General features: G+C 30.6%; 1 protein-coding gene across 1 annotated transcript in view; it reads right to left on the reverse strand.

Moving 5' to 3' along the window:
- Positions 1 to 1,089: 1,089 nt before the first annotated feature.
- Positions 1,090 to 19,190, reverse strand: part of LOC111636455 (thrombospondin type-1 domain-containing protein 4-like) — a 100,108-nt gene continuing 82,007 nt past the window's right edge. Inside the window, exons 6-19 of the mRNA XM_023381704.1 lie at positions 18,841 to 19,013; positions 16,178 to 16,535; positions 14,899 to 15,028; positions 13,064 to 13,268; positions 12,788 to 12,961; positions 12,393 to 12,554; positions 11,526 to 11,705; positions 10,617 to 10,758; positions 4,087 to 4,147; positions 3,749 to 3,782; positions 3,354 to 3,515; positions 2,487 to 2,666; positions 1,578 to 1,719; positions 1,090 to 1,471 (exon numbers count right to left, since the gene is read on the reverse strand). Of these exons, the coding sequence (XP_023237472.1) occupies positions 1,359 to 1,471; positions 1,578 to 1,719; positions 2,487 to 2,666; positions 3,354 to 3,515; positions 3,749 to 3,782; positions 4,087 to 4,147; positions 10,617 to 10,758; positions 11,526 to 11,705; positions 12,393 to 12,554; positions 12,788 to 12,961; positions 13,064 to 13,268; positions 14,899 to 15,028; positions 16,178 to 16,535; positions 18,841 to 19,013 (2,216 nt within the window). The 3' untranslated portion in view covers positions 1,090 to 1,358. The remainder of the gene's footprint in view (positions 1,472 to 1,577; positions 1,720 to 2,486; positions 2,667 to 3,353; positions 3,516 to 3,748; positions 3,783 to 4,086; positions 4,148 to 10,616; positions 10,759 to 11,525; positions 11,706 to 12,392; positions 12,555 to 12,787; positions 12,962 to 13,063; positions 13,269 to 14,898; positions 15,029 to 16,177; positions 16,536 to 18,840; positions 19,014 to 19,190) is intronic.

Raw genomic sequence — 19,190 nt, forward strand, 5'->3', positions numbered from 1 at the left:
GCTTGTCAACTCTTCGTATCTCATTCGGATTCATATTAAATTCGCAGAAATCTTTATACACTAACGTTTCCTTTAAAATATTTCTTCCGACTATAGATATTTCGTTGCAAAATGGAAAATAATTCGCGCAATTTTTCATTTATTTAGGTTTTAAATTCACTCGCAAAGTAACTTATACGGAGTGATGTTTATGATTTATTTACTTAAATTTTGCTTGTTTTTATAAATAAACCACAGGATGATATTTCTTATAGAATAAAAAGTTTGTAATGTCCTTCGTTAACATCCGGTTAAGAAAAAATTCCAGGCCTTTAGATAAGGTTCCGTCAATGGATTTATTAGATCAATTATATGCAAATTGAATTAAATGAATGCAAACTTAAAATAAATTCTCGAACGTCAATTCGGAAATGTTTCCAATAATTTATTAACGATTATAATTTGCATGTGTGAATTTTTTCCATAAATAAAAGGCATTTTTTTTAGATAGTGCGCTGTAAGAGCAATGGCTATATTTAATACAGGCATTGAGTTTAATCAAAAGCAAACAAAACGGGGTAAAAAAAAACGACCTTTAAGTGTATTGAATCTAATTTAATACTACCAGTTGAAATCTCGATCTATAAATTTCCGGTATAAGCTACGGGGCGTTAAATCTCTCCAAATTTTGATAGTTTTCTCTTAAATCATTTGTCCCAAATCATATATTCGTTAAAGATTGATTTAAGAACCACGCATAGAGCTAACCAGATCGATAAAATTCTACAAAATGAATATGCTAACCACGTGTATAAATATGCGATCTGACACCAATAGAGTTATTCCGCATTCAAGTTTTCGAGCATAATTTTCTTTTTATTTGCATATAATATTATAGACGGTTATATACGAGCTATTTAAATAACAATTTTAAAGTAATAAAATAAAGATACGACAAATAACCTAACCACAGCATAAGGGAATGCAGTTTATGGTTACCCTGTGTAAATCAAATTCGAGGAAAGATCAGATGGGTAACTTTTAAGTAAACATTATTTAATTATAGGCTTGCGATTTTTATGTCTCTTAGTATATGANTTAAAAAATGTAAATCAAGATTAAATAATTTAAAGATTGGTGATAACAATAAAATGTCCATTGCTAACATTTGTAAAGTCCTATTTTTAAGAAATATGAGGGATATTAAGTAAGATCGAAGCACATTCTATCGTAACTGCTCTTCCGAAGACAATGTTTATTTATATTTATTTTTCACGACATATTTTTTTTTGACCGATATATCAAAATGTCTCTTTTTGGCACCTAAATATTCGACGGATATCTACATAATTTTTAAAAGAAGAGTTATTTACATGGCACTACGTTACTTCCCTGCAAGATTCACAACACAGTTGTCTGTAATAAGAATAGCTGCACAGTCTGGCCCTTACTACTAGCTGGCAATTAAGATATTTATCGATACAATCTGAATCTATAATAAAGAAATATAATTAGATATATTGTACAGTGCGTAACATTCGATTTAAATTAAAATCTTTAGGGCAATAAAAACTTAAAATGTGCTTTATTTTTTTTACCTTTCTTTGAACATATTTCGTTGTTGCAAGATTGTGTACTTTGCGGTTTTTCCTGAAGATTGCATCGATCATTTTCTCGATGTGTCGAATCCGAACATATCACTTCTCGAGTTTGTATCCCTCTTCCACATGTTTTCGAGCACTGAAACAAAGAAAAATCGAAATGTAGGTTACTAAAGAAAGCACATAAGCTTGGAAATAAATATAAAATTTATGTATATTATTTTATTTAAATAGAGATTTTAAGAACGTAAACTTGACTGATATACAATAAAATTTGTGAATTGGTACAGATTAAATTGGTACAGATTGGTACAAATTGTAAAAGTTTTATAGAGATTTGTAGTTCGATCATTACGATTACAACATGTGCCACGTGGAAGAAGAAAAAGATTGTTCGCCTTTGTTTCGTTCTTTGGCCAAATTTGTGAGAAATGTTGGAGGCAGGTGTGGTTGATGGAGTGAACAAAGAAGAGGGGCGAAAGTTACAATTTTTTTCTTTAGCCACATCTTTGGATCGTGTGAACTGACAAAATTTCATAAGACTGCCTTCTACTGTTACGAGTTTTTGAATTTTTAAATAGGATAAAGTTAAAATGTTTTGAATGTTTTTATTTATAATATATGAATAATAATAACATAAATTAGAATGAAATTAGAATTTCGAGATAAATAGTCGATAGGTCTGTTCATTTCATCTTTTTAATCTTTTACAGTTTAAAAATTAATTGGAATTAAATTCTAATTAAAATCGTGTAGACTGAATTTTTTTAGAACTGTTTCTTAATTGGAAGTAGCCTGCACACAAAAAATGTTAAAAAAAAACTTCTGTAAAAATTAATACAAATTATTTATTTAGTAATTTAATATTTAACGAGTTAATAAAACGAAATATTAATGACTATTTACTTGCGACCATTCGTTGGTAAACCATTGTGGTCCACAGGGCTTAAGATGACAAGATTGTTCTTTGGGTGGCTTTTTTTTACCGTGACAATCCTTTTCGTATGTTTCTTTCCATTGGCCATTTACGTGAAGCAAACATACGACGTCTCTCGTCTCTATTCCGTGTCCACATTTTCCGGAACACTACACATAAACAACATATTTTATTAAAAATAAATTTATAAATGTTTTAAGAAGCTTATATTTTCATAGAAAAGTAAGCGTAAATATTTAATATTTTATTCTATTTCTTCACAAGAAAGATTTTCTTTCGAGGTTAGTACCGAAGTATATTTTAGTTTTTTTTTCATAGTTGTTTTTCTTATAAAAACACAATCATTTCTTGAGAGATGTTTATAGTAACATGTTCTTTCTTTTTTGTAAGTTCAAGAGAGCGTAATGACAGAGAATAGTTATTTAAAAATTATGCTAAAGATCCTATTAAGTCAGAAAATAATGTTAGCCATTATAACGTCACGCAATTCTAATGAGAATGTCGTGTATTGTGAATATATTTCCCCAAAATCAAAATCAGAAGATAAGTAGTAAGCATTCGTGCGGTTAAACTAAAATGAACAACAATATTACTACATCTTGGATCTCCAGACTTGACTCGACTCGTAATAAAACATAGGCTAGGTTAATTAGATTCTACGAATGAATATCTAATTATTTTCCAGTGTTATTTTTTCAGATTTTTGTTTAATTTAATTGCAATGCTTTCAAAATTTAAGAAATTTATTATTATTATTTCGCAGTTAAAGTGTAAACAATGAATCCGGCAAAAATTTAAATTACAAGATATAAAATGCACTGTATTTATGATAATACCTGACTCCACGGTCCTGTGAACCATTTTGCACCACATATTTTAGTACAAGATTTTTCCGAAGGAGGTTTAGATTTGGGATGGCATTCAATATTTTTTGTCGAATTTAGAGTAGGACACATCACAATTCTTGTCTGAACTCCTGTTCCACATTCCACAGAACACTAAAATTAAAATTATTATTTTTACTTTGGATAAAGTCGTAAATAGGAAAAGATTTTGGTATCAATCATTATCATTTATATTTAAAAATTAAAATTGTATTGCACATTTTCTATTAAATGATTGAAGAGCAATGTTCGGAACTTTAATTATAATCACTCTGTAAGTGATTTACTTCTGAGAAGTGAGAACAAATTTCAAATATCAAAAATAGGAAGGAAAAATTGAAACAAACCGTTTTGGACCATTCTGAAAAGAACCACGTGTTGCTGATACANATCTAATACGGCTGAACTTGGTAAAACCAAGTGCCAAGGTTAATTTACATTTAAGTTTGCTTAAACTATATTAGTGAAAGGATTAGTTACCATTTGATATTATACGACATAAGCATTAATTAATTTAATAATAATAATTAGACGGTAATTATCTTTCGTCGATCAAAGGGTTTCGTTATAATTATCATAATGTATGCCGTGGATATTATCGTTTTGGAATAGAAGCGTACTTGACCTATTGGTGTAGTTACGATTTCCAAACTGATATTACATCAGTACACAAATTGGCATTTACTATCGTTTTGAAAATCCTGAAGCGATCTTCCAGACGTTATTAAATGCAGATTTACTGTTTCCTAATTGAGAAAAATGTAAATAATTTCTTGTTTCTTTAAAATTCCGATCGATTTAGTCGCTTAAAATGCTTTTATGTAAACTATTCCTCTCGAAACGCTACCTTATCATTGTTGCTCCTTACTTTACATTGTTTAGTCATTTAAAATGTAGGCCTATTCATATTTTCATAATGTTTGGAATTAACTTAACCATTTCTTATTCATTATATGTAGTAATGTGTTTCATCGCTTTGCATTTCAATATAAGATTTATATTGTAACATATGTATATTTTAAATGTCCTCCTTTATTTTCTTTCTCATCGTGGATTCGATCGGGCATACAATAAAGATATGATAGCGAAGATTGGGGCTAATCCGCCTTGCGTGCAACCTACACTCGAATTTGAATCCTCCAAAACTGCGCGTAAATGCTTTTACCACTAGTCCTAAATTTTTTAAACGATATAAAATTTTTGTAGAATTTATAAAAATCTTTGCATGAAATTTATTATTATAATGTGATACAAGTATTAAAATAATCTCTGGTGATAAAACTGTAGTTAAATTCGTTGTTACACATATACTTTTTATTTTCTAAACTTCGGTTACAACAGTCCTAAATGCATCCTTTAATCTCTGCCTCTCTCCTTCCACTGCCCTTTCTTTGCCTTTGTCTTCTGTTCTCACGCACTCAGCTTCTCCCCGCAGGATTTCGAGTGTAACTACTGCTTACTTCATAAACACCGTACATCCTTCCATTTTATAAAGAGCAGTTAGGGGTAATATTTTCTTTGGATACGTGATAAATGTCTATACTTTTATCTTTCGATTGGTGTACTAATTTCATAGGATACTTCAGATAGTTTTCGTTTTATTTCGTAAGTCCGATAAGAGTTGGTTGGGTCGAGCTTCCTGAACGTAATACTGTTTTTGTTTTCTAGCCACACGAACTCTCTTTTCCGAAAGAGAAATGCGGGGGGGGGATATTTATTGTCATAATACCTTTATTTTCGAAGTGAGATTTTATAGTCCTTTCGAGAGCGTTTTTCTTGCTGTTTCTTGAAATCTCTACTCTTCTGAATTCTTCAAAGACATGCGCGGTCTTGAAAAATTCTGTAAGAAAGTAGTCTACACTTCGAGTGCTTATCACCTAATTCGGGACCGGTTTTCCGTAGAGTGTCCATCCGGGTGGCATCCCTTTTCTTGGCCGATTGCATACCAGTTGCATTATCACGTCCTATTGATCGTACAATCCTATTTTTTGGATTAGGTTTATAAAATCTTTTGCACTCTGAGTTCGTAAGCACAATTCCCAGACATGTCTGATGAAAAGTTCGATTGAAATACTAATATGCGGTTTGTGAGAATCATATTCTTTAAATCCTCCAATTGTGTTGCTTCCTATTACTATTACTTTGTGCCAAAAGGTTTCCCTGCCAGGCCCAGTAATGTTAACTGCCAGCTAACTGACATGTTTTTTTTTTTTTTTCATGTGGCCTACTTTATTAGATTGACGAATTGAACAGCCTTACAGCCTACTAACTGTACTATATTTTTAGTCGACAGACTAGAAGTCACAAGAAGAGGGTGAAGAGGGTATATTTTTAACTCCTGATTAGTAAACTCTAAATGACATTTATTCCAAGTTTTTCAGAAACATTATTTTGTGTGACCTGTCGTTAGTCTTTCCATTAAATATTTTTCCGTTATGCATTTCTTCGTGATTGAACCCTTTCCTTCTAGTGCCTGAATTCATTTTTTGGTGAGTAAATGTACAATTTTTAAATGTTTACCACGTCATTAGATTCGCATGGCAAGCAGTCTTCTTTTTTCGTTTATTTTTTCTAAGATTATATTTTATGTTGAAATTATACTAAGCGCGACCCTTGGAACACTTAAACGATCCGGTGTTAATTTTTTTTTCTTTTTAACTGATTTGAGTCATCTCCAGGCATTGTGATCAATAATCCTCTTAAATTTTGTTCCGTGCAGGAAGATAGTGGTGCTTTAACAATTGTATTAGGCATTCCAGTTCTGTTATTGCATAATTAGTTTGGTACAGTAATAATTTCCTAGAAAGCATGCACAGGATATAGTTTTATATGCTTCCTGTTTTGTTTTAGTATTGCTTTGAGTTCCTGTATAGGTTTATATTATAGTGCATATTCTTCGTCTGTATTGAAAATGCATAGAATCAGTTTAGTATTTACAATATTTTTCACATTTTCAAAAGACTTCTGGCACTTTTCAAGCCACTTAAACTCTATTCTTTTGAGAAGACCGCGCAAAGGGCATAATACCTTCGTTGCGTTCGATATAAACTTTCGGTAATAGGCTCCTTTTCCCAGAAGCTGTTAACCGTCTTTTTGTTGGTTGAGGAAATTTTTTCACAGCTTTCGTGTTGTTGGAGAGGGGCATAATTCGATTTTTATAAAGAATGTATTAGGATTGAACTGTTTTCTTTTTTCTGCGAATCTACATCTTGTTAGTTTTAATTTTACGTTCTTCTTTATAAGAAACTGAAGAACCTGTTAAGTGATTTAATCTTCAAATGTTGCCGAAATATCAAGATGTCATCAAGATAGTTATGTGCAAATCCGTTTAAGTTATATTTTCTTAGAAGTACGTGTATTATTCTCTGGATAATTGCAGGTTCATTTCTAAATCCGAATGGTACGACCTACTCATAATGACCTGTCAGTGACAAACGCTTTTTGTGGATATTTCTTTTATTCACTTTCACGTGCCAGAAACCCGAATTTATGTCCAACGTGGCAAAAAACTCGGAGTCGCAAAGTTTATCTACTATATCCTCCATTTGGGGGAAAGGAGCGATTATCTGGTACTACTATCTCGCTTCATTTTCTGTAGTCAATGCACAGTCTGATTTTTTCCTCTTTTATCCTTTTTTATCCACTAACGTTAAGGGAAATCAGTAAGGTGAGGTGGACTTTGCTATAAATTTGTTTTGGATGAAGAAATAGAAATATTAATTTTTGGTGTTTAAGGTAACGTTTTTGGTGCATCGGTGCGGTTTTATGGAAACGTTGTTGTTTAACTCAATGTTAATTGTTCCAAAGCTATGCAATAGATACCGTATTTATCTTTAAAAAAACGTGTTTTTTTGCATTTATTTAAAATAGTCCTTATTCTGTTGATGTTTTCGGAGACTTCCTTCTTCAGATCTTTATTTCTAGGATCTACTTCTAAACTCTTTCCTCGTTTATTTGTTTCATATATAGGGGAAAGGGGAAATCCGGACACGGGAAAGATTAAAAGAAATATTTTAAAATGTAAAAAGTTTCTATCAGCCACGTAATAAAGACATATGCTGTTATGTTCACACGTTTTTGTCTGTTTCCTGCAGATGAAAACTTGTTGTTTTTGAAAGATTTTACTCTTTCAGTTAATGCGATATTTGTGATAAACACTTATGTTTTTGAATATATTTATAAATGTGGATAATCATGTGTTTTGCCATATATCCATACGGTAGCACGTCTTCCTTCAAAGCTGGTTATAATCAAACATGGTGATTTGGGATAATCGTGGACATAACTTATAGTGTCCAGAATTCCCTCGGGGTTCGTTTTATTTAGTCGATTTTCTTCATAATACTTAACAATTTTAGGTTTCCCATGTAGGTCTACAGCAAAAACTGTAGTGATTTTAATATCTGAAATGTTAATTTCTTATTTTTATAAATTCGTGGATTTATTATATTTCAATTTCTAATGAATATGTGTAAAATCTGATGAAAAAGAGATGAAATATAATAAATTATAAATTATATTTCATCTCTTAATTTTCGTTTTAATCACTTTCTAGCTGTCCTGTCTTTACGCCACAAGAATACTGAACACTGCACAGTTATCTAGTTTTAGAGGAAAAACGGATTCAATTTTTTTAACGTTCTCTTCCTTTTTATATGAATTGATACCCAAATAAATCTGTTGGCTAAGTTTTCTCAAACTGGTCTCGTGATACAGACTAAAAAAAGTCTTATATCCGCGATTCCTCCAGTCTCCCCAAACTTTATTACTGGTTTTAGATTTTTACTGTAAAATTGTATACATTTCCTGGCTTATTTCTTCATCCTCAACATATAAACCTTGGAATAACTGATATTCTGTAGACGAATTAAGATTTCTGGTGGGTTTGGATCTGATTAAAAACTTCAATGAGTATTTACTTCCTTTCATAACTAATAATTCATCTATACATTATATCATCTACAGTTAGGTTGGCTTTCACCCAACCTCAATATAATAAGATATTGTTAACTGTAATTTTTAAGCTCGCTGTCTTATGTTTAAAGATGGATTGTTTTAATGTAAATTGTTTATCAGCATTTAGAAAAGACAAATTTGCGCTGTTATCAAAGCGGCGGCGTTGAGGATTTTCTGCTTTAAAACGCAGTATTTAGATCGGGTTAAAGTAATACCTGCCAACTGTTGTAAATTTTCAGGCAATTCTTCATTAACATTTACGTAGACTGATTTACGAGTTATATAAGAATATAACTGCTATATTCTGTGCTACAATGATGTTTATTGTCATATCCCATACTTTCTTTGCGATGTCTCCGTGTATTTTTGTTTTTGACAAATTCTTCCGCGGTTTTCACGATCTTGTAAAATTGGCTCTATGAAGTTAGTTCGACAGTCATGAAAAAGTTTGAAAGTTTTTTCGGCAACCCGCGTATCGACAAAGAAATTATCTGTTGTTCCGTTAGTTGGGCTGTCGTGCCTAGTCTTCGTTTATGTCTAGTGTCGCATTGTACTTGCGATCCATGCAATTGATTAACGGATCTGTCGTCGACGTTACTAACCAACTAAGCTACGTCTTACGAGTAATTCCTTCCACAATTAAAAAATTTTTATAAACGCGTATTCTGAGTATTGTAATTCTTGCTTTTTCACTCCTCGAAAGACATTTTTGGTCTAATATTTGGTGCAGATTCCATCGTTTCTTTCAATTCTAAGGATTGCTTCTTTATTAATATAGCCTATTGGTTTCAGTTCTGTCGACTTGCAACAACAACTTATTTTCTAAAGTTCGGTTACAACTTCGGTTACTTTCGTCTCACGTGTTCAGCTCCAGGCGTTAATGAGTGCTCATTTCCTAAATACCTCACATGTATACAATTCATATCGTTTTTGATACTTAAGATTATACATTTTTTAATGTACACAAGATTTCATATACCCACTAATAATAATATTAGTTTAGTTAGATCTTTATTTCACTAAACACAAATTTACTGCGTTATTACATAAATTTTATTTAGGAAACTTTTAACTTGTAGTAAAACTCTCGAATAAACATCGCAATTTATCTATAACAAGAATGGTTTATTCATTTTCCAACTTAATAAATAGATTTTGGATTCAAATATTAATTCTCTCGAATTGTATAAAATTCGAATTTTGAATATATTTATTTAATAATAAATAACGTTCAAGAATTAGAATTAAAACGTGCCTTCAGTCAATGAAAATTCTAATTTTTTCAATAGATTCTTTGATTTGATTTTCGACCGCGCGTTAATAATTAAATTTAAACATGAATTTTGTAAATGATTCTTTTTACTTTCAATACATACACAAATATAATACATTTAATACATCTAACAAATGTGGAATCATGAATAAGTAAGTACTCGAGACAGTTTATATCGATTAATTATTGGATTTTAAATAGATTTAAATTAATATTTTAATTTTAAACACATTTAACATTTAAATAAAAAATATCCACATATTTCATACGAATAACTACGTTTCTTCATCTTAACTGTAATTAAAATTTTAAAGAGGTAGGGAAATTTTGGGAGATTTAAACATTTTTTGATTAATTTTTTTCTTTTTTTTATATCAGAATTATTTAAAGTCACTATCAATTTTTCAAATGATTATGCTCCATTAATGCTGGAATAAGACCGCTTATTATAACAATTATAAGCGTTTCGTATTAAAAATTTATTAATTAAAAAATGTAAATCAAGATTAAATAATTTAAAGATTGGTGATAACAATAAAATGTCCATTGCTAACATTTGTAAAGTCCTATTTTTAAGAAATATGAGGGATATTAAGTAAGATCGAAGCACATTCTATCGTAACTGCTCTTCCGAAGACAATGTTTATTTATATTTATTTTTCACGACATATTTTTTTTTGACCGATATATCAAAATGTCTCTTTTTGGCACCTAAATATTCGACGGATATCTACATAATTTTTAAAAGAAGAGTTATTTACATGGCACTACGTTACTTCCCTGCAAGATTCACAACACAGTTGTCTGTAATAAGAATAGCTGCACAGTCTGGCCCTTACTACTAGCTGGCAATTAAGATATTTATCGATACAATCTGAATCTATAATAAAGAAATATAATTAGATATATTGTACAGTGCGTAACATTCGATTTAAATTAAAATCTTTAGGGCAATAAAAACTTAAAATGTGCTTTATTTTTTTTACCTTTCTTTGAACATATTTCGTTGTTGCAAGATTGTGTACTTTGCGGTTTTTCCTGAAGATTGCATCGATCATTTTCTCGATGTGTCGAATCCGAACATATCACTTCTCGAGTTTGTATCCCTCTTCCACATGTTTTCGAGCACTGAAACAAAGAAAAATCGAAATGTAGGTTACTAAAGAAAGCACATAAGCTTGGAAATAAATATAAAATTTATGTATATTATTTTATTTAAATAGAGATTTTAAGAACGTAAACTTGACTGATATACAATAAAATTTGTGAATTGGTACAGATTAAATTGGTACAGATTGGTACAAATTGTAAAAGTTTTATAGAGATTTGTAGTTCGATCATTACGATTACAACATGTGCCACGTGGAAGAAGAAAAAGATTGTTCGCCTTTGTTTCGTTCTTTGGCCAAATTTGTGAGAAATGTTGGAGGCAGGTGTGGTTGATGGAGTGAACAAAGAAGAGGGGCGAAAGTTACAATTTTTTTCTTTAGCCACATCTTTGGATCGTGTGAACTGACAAAATTTCATAAGACTGCCTTCTACTGTTACGAGTTTTTGAATTTTTAAATAGGATAAAGTTAAAATGTTTTGAATGTTTTTATTTATAATATATGAATAATAATAACATAAATTAGAATGAAATTAGAATTTCGAGATAAATAGTCGATAGGTCTGTTCATTTCATCTTTTTAATCTTTTACAGTTTAAAAATTAATTGGAATTAAATTCTAATTAAAATCGTGTAGACTGAATTTTTTTAGAACTGTTTCTTAATTGGAAGTAGCCTGCACACAAAAAATGTTAAAAAAAAACTTCTGTAAAAATTAATACAAATTATTTATTTAGTAATTTAATATTTAACGAGTTAATAAAACGAAATATTAATGACTATTTACTTGCGACCATTCGTTGGTAAACCATTGTGGTCCACAGGGCTTAAGATGACAAGATTGTTCTTTGGGTGGCTTTTTTTTACCGTGACAATCCTTTTCGTATGTTTCTTTCCATTGGCCATTTACGTGAAGCAAACATACGACGTCTCTCGTCTCTATTCCGTGTCCACATTTTCCGGAACACTACACATAAACAACATATTTTATTAAAAATAAATTTATAAATGTTTTAAGAAGCTTATATTTTCATAGAAAAGTAAGCGTAAATATTTAATATTTTATTCTATTTCTTCACAAGAAAGATTTTCTTTCGAGGTTAGTACCGAAGTATATTTTAGTTTTTTTTTCATAGTTGTTTTTCTTATAAAAACACAATCATTTCTTGAGAGATGTTTATAGTAACATGTTCTTTCTTTTTTGTAAGTTCAAGAGAGCGTAATGACAGAGAATAGTTATTTAAAAATTATGCTAAAGATCCTATTAAGTCAGAAAATAATGTTAGCCATTATAACGTCACGCAATTCTAATGAGAATGTCGTGTATTGTGAATATATTTCCCCAAAATCAAAATCAGAAGATAAGTAGTAAGCATTCGTGCGGTTAAACTAAAATGAACAACAATATTACTACATCTTGGATCTCCAGACTTGACTCGACTCGTAATAAAACATAGGCTAGGTTAATTAGATTCTACGAATGAATATCTAATTATTTTCCAGTATTATTTTTTCAGATTTTTGTTTAATTTAATTGCAATGCTTTCAAAATTTAAGAAATTTATTATTATTATTTCGCAGTTAAAGTGTAAACAATGAATCCGGCAAAAATTTAAATTACAAGATATAAAATGCACTGTATTTATGATAATACCTGACTCCACGGTCCTGTGAACCATTTTGCACCACATATTTTAGTACAAGATTTTTCCGAAGGAGGTTTAGACTTGGGATGGCATTCAATATTTTTTGTCGAATTTAGAGTAGGACACATCACAATTCTTGTCTGAACTCCTGTTCCACATTCCACAGAACACTAAAATTAAAATTATTATTTTTACTTTGGATAAAGTCGTAAATAGGAAAAGATTTTGGTATCAATCATTATCATTTATATTTAAAAATTAAAATTGTATTGCACATTTTCTATTAAATGATTGAAGAGCAATGTTCGGAACTTTAATTATAATCACTCTGTAAGTGATTTACTTCTGAGAAGTGAGAACAAATTTCAAATATCAAAAATAGGAAGGAAAAATTGAAACAAACCGTTTTGGACCATTCTGAAAAGAACCACGTGTTGCTGATACATTTTTTCATTTCGCAAGTTTCTTCTACTTCGGGCTTACGAATGCTACATTCGGAATCTGGTAAGGTGGAACCGTGGCTGGAAATACATTTAACATCTCTTTTCTTTATTCCTCTTCCGCAATCGACAGAACACTAAAAATAAAACCAAATTTTCTTCTTTGAAAATAAATGTTTTCAAAAAGTTTTCGCTAAAACGCTCAATATACATGCGAATTAACTCGAGAGACCATCAACCTGAGTCCAGTCTCCAACTGTCCATTGATTACAAGGATTTAAATTACAGGGTTGCGAAGATTGCGGTTTTTCCGAGGCGAGACAATCGCTTTCGTCTACTTTTATCTGCAATCTCGGTGAGAGATCCTGCTTGCAAGTTACGATCCGTGTTTGAATGCCTTCGCCACAACTGGTGCTGCACGATGACCATGCATCCGCCGTCCATCTGAATGGGAGATTTAATTATTTTCAATTTAAATTCTTTATCTTGGTTGGAAATATTAACATGCATTAACTTTATTTTACTTTGGTTAATATTATAATTTAATTCGTTAAGTTAAACGTAAATAGAAACAGAAGATTCGTGTCAAGATATACGAAATTGTAGTTACATATAATATTGTTCAATTATGTTCTTGTATTTTACTCATTAATTAAGGCTCGGAAGAATCGTGAAGAAACTTTTCCTACGCGATATAAATTGGTAATTGTTTTTTCTTATCTTCTGCTGGCGTTATCTGATCACTTTTAGGAAATCTGTCCACAAATATAGTAGCAAAATTTACCAAGTTTCCACGAAGTGCCGGAGTTTGATGTGGCTTTTGGTATCGTGCCATCACCTCGAGATAACCTCTGACAAAATCGCTCTAAATTAGATAGTTTATTTTGTGATGGAGATGATCAATCTTTATTATTGGCACAAATAGTCACAGCTGTTGACCCGTCATTAAACCCAACAACCAATCAATATCAGTAAGTGATTTTTATCTTTATAAGTCAGCAATAAAGATACGAATTTGTACATGGAGACATACGCTTTATCTTCATATATTTAGCATTTCGTAAGTAAAATCAAAGAACGATATCTAACGTCATACAACATAAGCTCCTACTCTACTCGCAATTTTTTCTATCACAAAAAACTCTTGAATGCCCGTTAAATTCAGAATTTAATATTGCGTACTTAAACCGAAACGTCGAAAAATAATTAACTAATTTAGCAAAATTCTGGTATTTAAATGCTGAAACTGAACAAATAAGTGATGCTACCACAGTAAATAATTTCCAAATAATTGGATAACTTAAAAATCATTAATTTAGCTAAATAAAGTCGAAGTTTATACAATCTTTACCATCCTACTTGAAATCAAAATTTTGAAAATTTTGCCATTAACAAACGAAATAAGTTAAAGCAATAAATTTAAATAAGTTAAAATAAGTAACCTAGAAAAGGTTATTAAACTTATGAGATGTCAATAACTTATAAGTATTAGCAGCTGCAGAAGCCGTCTATCGTCCAGCTTTTCATTTCATAGCATTTGGGGAATAGATTGTAATAATACAATGGACATATTGAAGAAGGAAAAAGAGAAATGAAGAATGAAATTCATTTCACGATAGCCATAAGATAATATTGATGACTTGAACAAAAAAGCAGATCAGATTAGCAATCTTTTGGTGAAGTTTTATCGAATAACAGCCGAGAAACTATTGTGATTTTCTCAATAACTATAATTTCTACCACACAGAATGCCTTTTTGTTCAGATTTATAATTGTCAGCTAAAGATTAAAAATTTACAATTATAGCTTTATTTTTAGAAATGTTACGCCGAAATAAATTTCCCTTTGAAGAAGAAATATGGCGGATATAACTTATTTCTACGGGTTCTAAATAAATAAATATGTAAAATTTAAGTGATGGTTCATAATTCTTTTATTCGCAGAAATTCAAATGAAATTTTAAATGTAAAAGTATTTTCTACGCTTGCACATTGACGACAATTGATCAAATTTTACGTAATTTTTTTTATTATTAATTTATTCAAAATATAAGGTTGAAAATAAAATTGATCACCTGGCAGGACAGGGTCTGGAATTACATCGCACTGTCTGGACTGCGGGTTTGATCATCCCATCACACTTTTTATCTTCGACTACAGAAAGTAATTTTCTTTTCACGCAAACGACAAGCGCTTTCTGAATTCCTAAGTTTAAAAAAGAATATATATTCAAGTTTAAAAAAACCTCTCAAATTTAATATTTGATTAAGACATTAATTTTTCTTTCTTAATAGAATTCGTTTATAAAATAACAATTAAGATTACAGCTAAAAAGTAAATACTTTTCAACGATTCTTACACTTAATTAGTATCCTCGGTTAAATGAAATCATAAACATTGTTTAAGTGGCTAATTTTCTTAAAAATTCTCTTAATATATTTCTTTTATTAATTAAAATCTTTAATCCTATTTTCGAGATATAAAGTTATAAAAAAGAAAGAAAAAAATACGAGAGAGAATCGTTAAATTTCTGGAGATATAAAATAATTTCCCATTTGTGTGTGAAAGAAATTGGTTTGATGTTTTCTCGTCCACTGGATCGAGGAAGATAACCCATTTAAGCGAAAATATTGCCAAGATTTAGCTAGTAACTAAAATAAAACCCGGGCATATACGTGATAAAATACGAATTATGTATTATCTAGACCATAAAAGTTTATGAAAAATAAATTTCAACGGCTTAATTGTTTGTGTAAAGTATCACAATTTTAATAATTGCAATCGTTAAAAAGAAAATTTTTATTTTCTTATACATCGTATTTTCTTAATTTTTCTTAAATCACATTTTATTAATTTGATGTTTCTTGATGCTAACTATGAATGATTCTACAGTCGGTGAAAAGTGAAAAAATAACTTGGAAAAGGTGAGAATTTTTCTCTCCTCTGTGTAAAGTTTCTCATACCTTGCATTTCTTCAAAAATCCATACATTGTTATTAAAGTTGAAGTATTGTTCTGGCATCTGTCCAGCGAGAGACATCCTATCACGAAGTTATTATCCGGAATGCGAATGCCATAGCACAATGTTATGTTATATTTTTCGGGTGTAATTTTGAAAATGTCACCTGCGATTTCATAAAATTATTTAAAATAATTACGGTTTTTACTCAAAAACAATTATTGGCATCTATAATTTTTAATGTCTTTTCTTGTCTAAACTCGATATACTAGCAATACAGTGCGATTAGAAAAAATAATTTTATTTTTAAATCTTATTCGGAACATGTTACATTTTTATGAGATATTGATTCAAATATGCTTTGTAAATGTATAAGTCAGATGTAGATAAACTTACCACCTCCGCAAGTAGTAGTGCATTCTGTGAAGCCCATGATTCTCCATCTGTATTCACCTCGTTGACGATATCTGGATCTCTCTCGTTGTCCTAAATTATCACTACTCGTTTGGTTATTTCTATCACTATTCAAAACTCTTTGAATATTTCTGTTACGATGCCGTTGTTTCCTTTTATCTTTCTTCGATTCTTCGTGTTGGTTTACAAGAGTCGGAGTACTATATCCGGAGTCCGTTTCTTTCAACGGTAGAGATGGCGTTTTTGCTCCATTCCAATTATGATATCTCGAAGTTGCGGCTGATGTCACGGACAAACTATATTCGTATTTAATTCCGTGGTTCGGTTGTTGATAAATTATCTAGGAATATATTAGTTTAATTTAAAAACGCTTTAAAATGTTGCTAAAATTTCAAAATAATTACAAAAATCCATTAGATGCGAACGTTCGATTAATGGAAAGTGAAATCCGTTTTTATCCGTGATTAAAATGATTAGCATTCATTAAATGCTTTACAAAGCTTAGCAAGTTCCTTTACTACGCTAATACAACTTAATATCTGTAGAAGGTATTCGAAAAATCTTGATTATTTATATTCTAAATCATCAACGATGAGTCAATCAACCGTATGGGAGATGAATAACTCTTAAAACGAAGCACCATAGACAAAGAAACCGAGTAAAAAAAAAAAGAACTTATAAAGTGTACCGCTTTGGAACTATTGTTAACTTATTGTTAAGAACTCTGCTAATGAATATTTAATTCATTAATTTGCAAGTTCGCATTTTCTGAATTCTTTCTTAACTAAATAATTAGAAAATGCAATTCGGAAATAAAATAGTATCGACAGTTTGAAAAAAATAGTCTTATTTAATATCGTTTATTAAATAAATTATTGCAAAATTGAAATGTAAATGAGTAATTATTGTATTAAACAGAAACTATCCGATGAATTTGCCTTATATTAATAACATTATTACTCCTAAAACTTCCAATTTGATAGCTTTCTTGTATTAATTTTTTACTCCTTCCGTTCTGTCACCCATGCCGGGTGAGGGACGGGGCCCGACACGAACTGAAATCATGGTTTTTCAAGTAAACTTTATTTAGTATATTTATTATTTGATTAAACAGTCAAAAAATCGATGTACAGACTTTACATTATAGCCATTAAAAATGATTTGAAAGTTTAAAGTGTCATATTAATAGATCTGTTCGTTATGTTACAAGTGCCGTCACCGTCACGCAGTTCCACTTAAATTTATAATTTAAATTTTTCCCATCCACAGTACTTAATAGTTTCAAAGAAAATTAAAATTTGATTGAATACACGCCCGAATTTCTTTACGTTAACATATAAATTGAATAAATAAAATTAAGAAAAGTAAATATTGGCCAATAGACTATTTCGGAAACAATTTGAATGTTAATCTCTGATGTTTTAATTAAAAATTTTAATAACTTGGATACGATAAAATCGTCGACAATATTCATGGAATGTTTATAATCGTGGCATAAAGTCTATTCATTAGCATAAATCTATTCCTACGATAGTAACGACGATTTAAATTTATTAAACTGTACATTAGTATGATTTATTAGATGTTAGAATAATTATAATATACAGCATTTCATTTTCCCATTACAAATTATTTATGGTCATATACTAAATTCTAAACATTTGCTAACAGTATGTTCGTATTATATTATTGCAAGCATAATCAGTAGTAAAATAAGATCAATATATTCGATAAATATGCTGAATAGCCGAGAAAACACTACAATTATTGAAATGTAGTAAAAGTTTAATGAGAATTCCTCACCTATATTGCAAGTACGTTGCTATTTAATGGCGGTCCATTAATTAGGCAATAGATAAGCAGTTCATAAACTGGTTATGCTCGGTTATATCTAAGGAATTTATGAAAATTAGTTCCACGAAGCTAGTAATGTTTGCGAATAATAAAGTAAAACACTAGCTGTTTATAAATCATTTGCAAGTTTTCTAAATAATACAAAGGGGGGTTCGGCGACAATATCATAATTTTTTCGTATTTTGAGATTTCTATCAACTGATATAAATAATTTAAAACAATAGCATTTCCCATATTTCTATAGAATGGGCCGAAGTAATTTCATAAGCAGATTTTCTTTAGACATGTTTTATAAATCGTTAAAACAGTCTTTTCTGGAAGTATAGAGGAAAGCGCACTTCCTATATATTTCCTCTCGAGACCGTTGCCCGAAGTTAAGAAACAGATTTCATTTCCGGTAGAAATGGCGCGGATCATTTCTTCCTCGACTTCTAGCAAAACTGTCGAACAGACTTATCCCTGGAGTCTCGCGTGACACAACACATCACGATATCCCCCGCAGCTAAATCAAATATTTTCAATACTCGAAACTAGAACAGTTTAAAGCAGCGAAAGTTTCAATTAAGAGTAAGAGTATTTTTCATTTATATGTATTTATTTTTACTACGATTATTATAATTAGAGCGTTATGGACTAACGAATAATTGTAACAACTCGAAAAGCGATTAAAATCCGGAGATTTTTTAATCGATTTTGAAATTACTTAAGATTACGGCATTACTGATTAAGAAATTTGATTGGGGATGTCATTTGAGAAGACTTCAATTATTTTAAACAGGCAAAACGTTTACCAAGACGTCGACAGTTTCTGAAGTTGGTCCTTTGGCAACTATTTGTTCTCCATTCCGGCTCGGACCGTCGTGTCGGCGATAAACGAAACGTGTAGATGCAGCTTCGTACGTCCCCGACCAATTAATGGCCCAGTTGCCGTTAATGACGTATTTCCCGCTTTGTGTCCTTAATGCTGTAAATAAAATAAAATGTCGTCGATTACTAAAAGAATATCCTGATTACAAATGATTATCCGCGCTCGTGCACCGAGAGTGGCGCGTGCAAATCATCGATAAACACGATTTGACACCCGAGTTCGGAAATCCATTATCCTTTTTATTGATTTAATAAAACTCCGTCTCTTACTTTC

This window comes from Centruroides sculpturatus, unplaced genomic scaffold, assembly GCF_000671375.1.
Source record: "Centruroides sculpturatus isolate CEXI.00-Female unplaced genomic scaffold, Cexi_2.0 scaffold1048, whole genome shotgun sequence".
NCBI classification, from domain to species: domain Eukaryota; kingdom Metazoa; phylum Arthropoda; class Arachnida; order Scorpiones; family Buthidae; genus Centruroides; species Centruroides sculpturatus.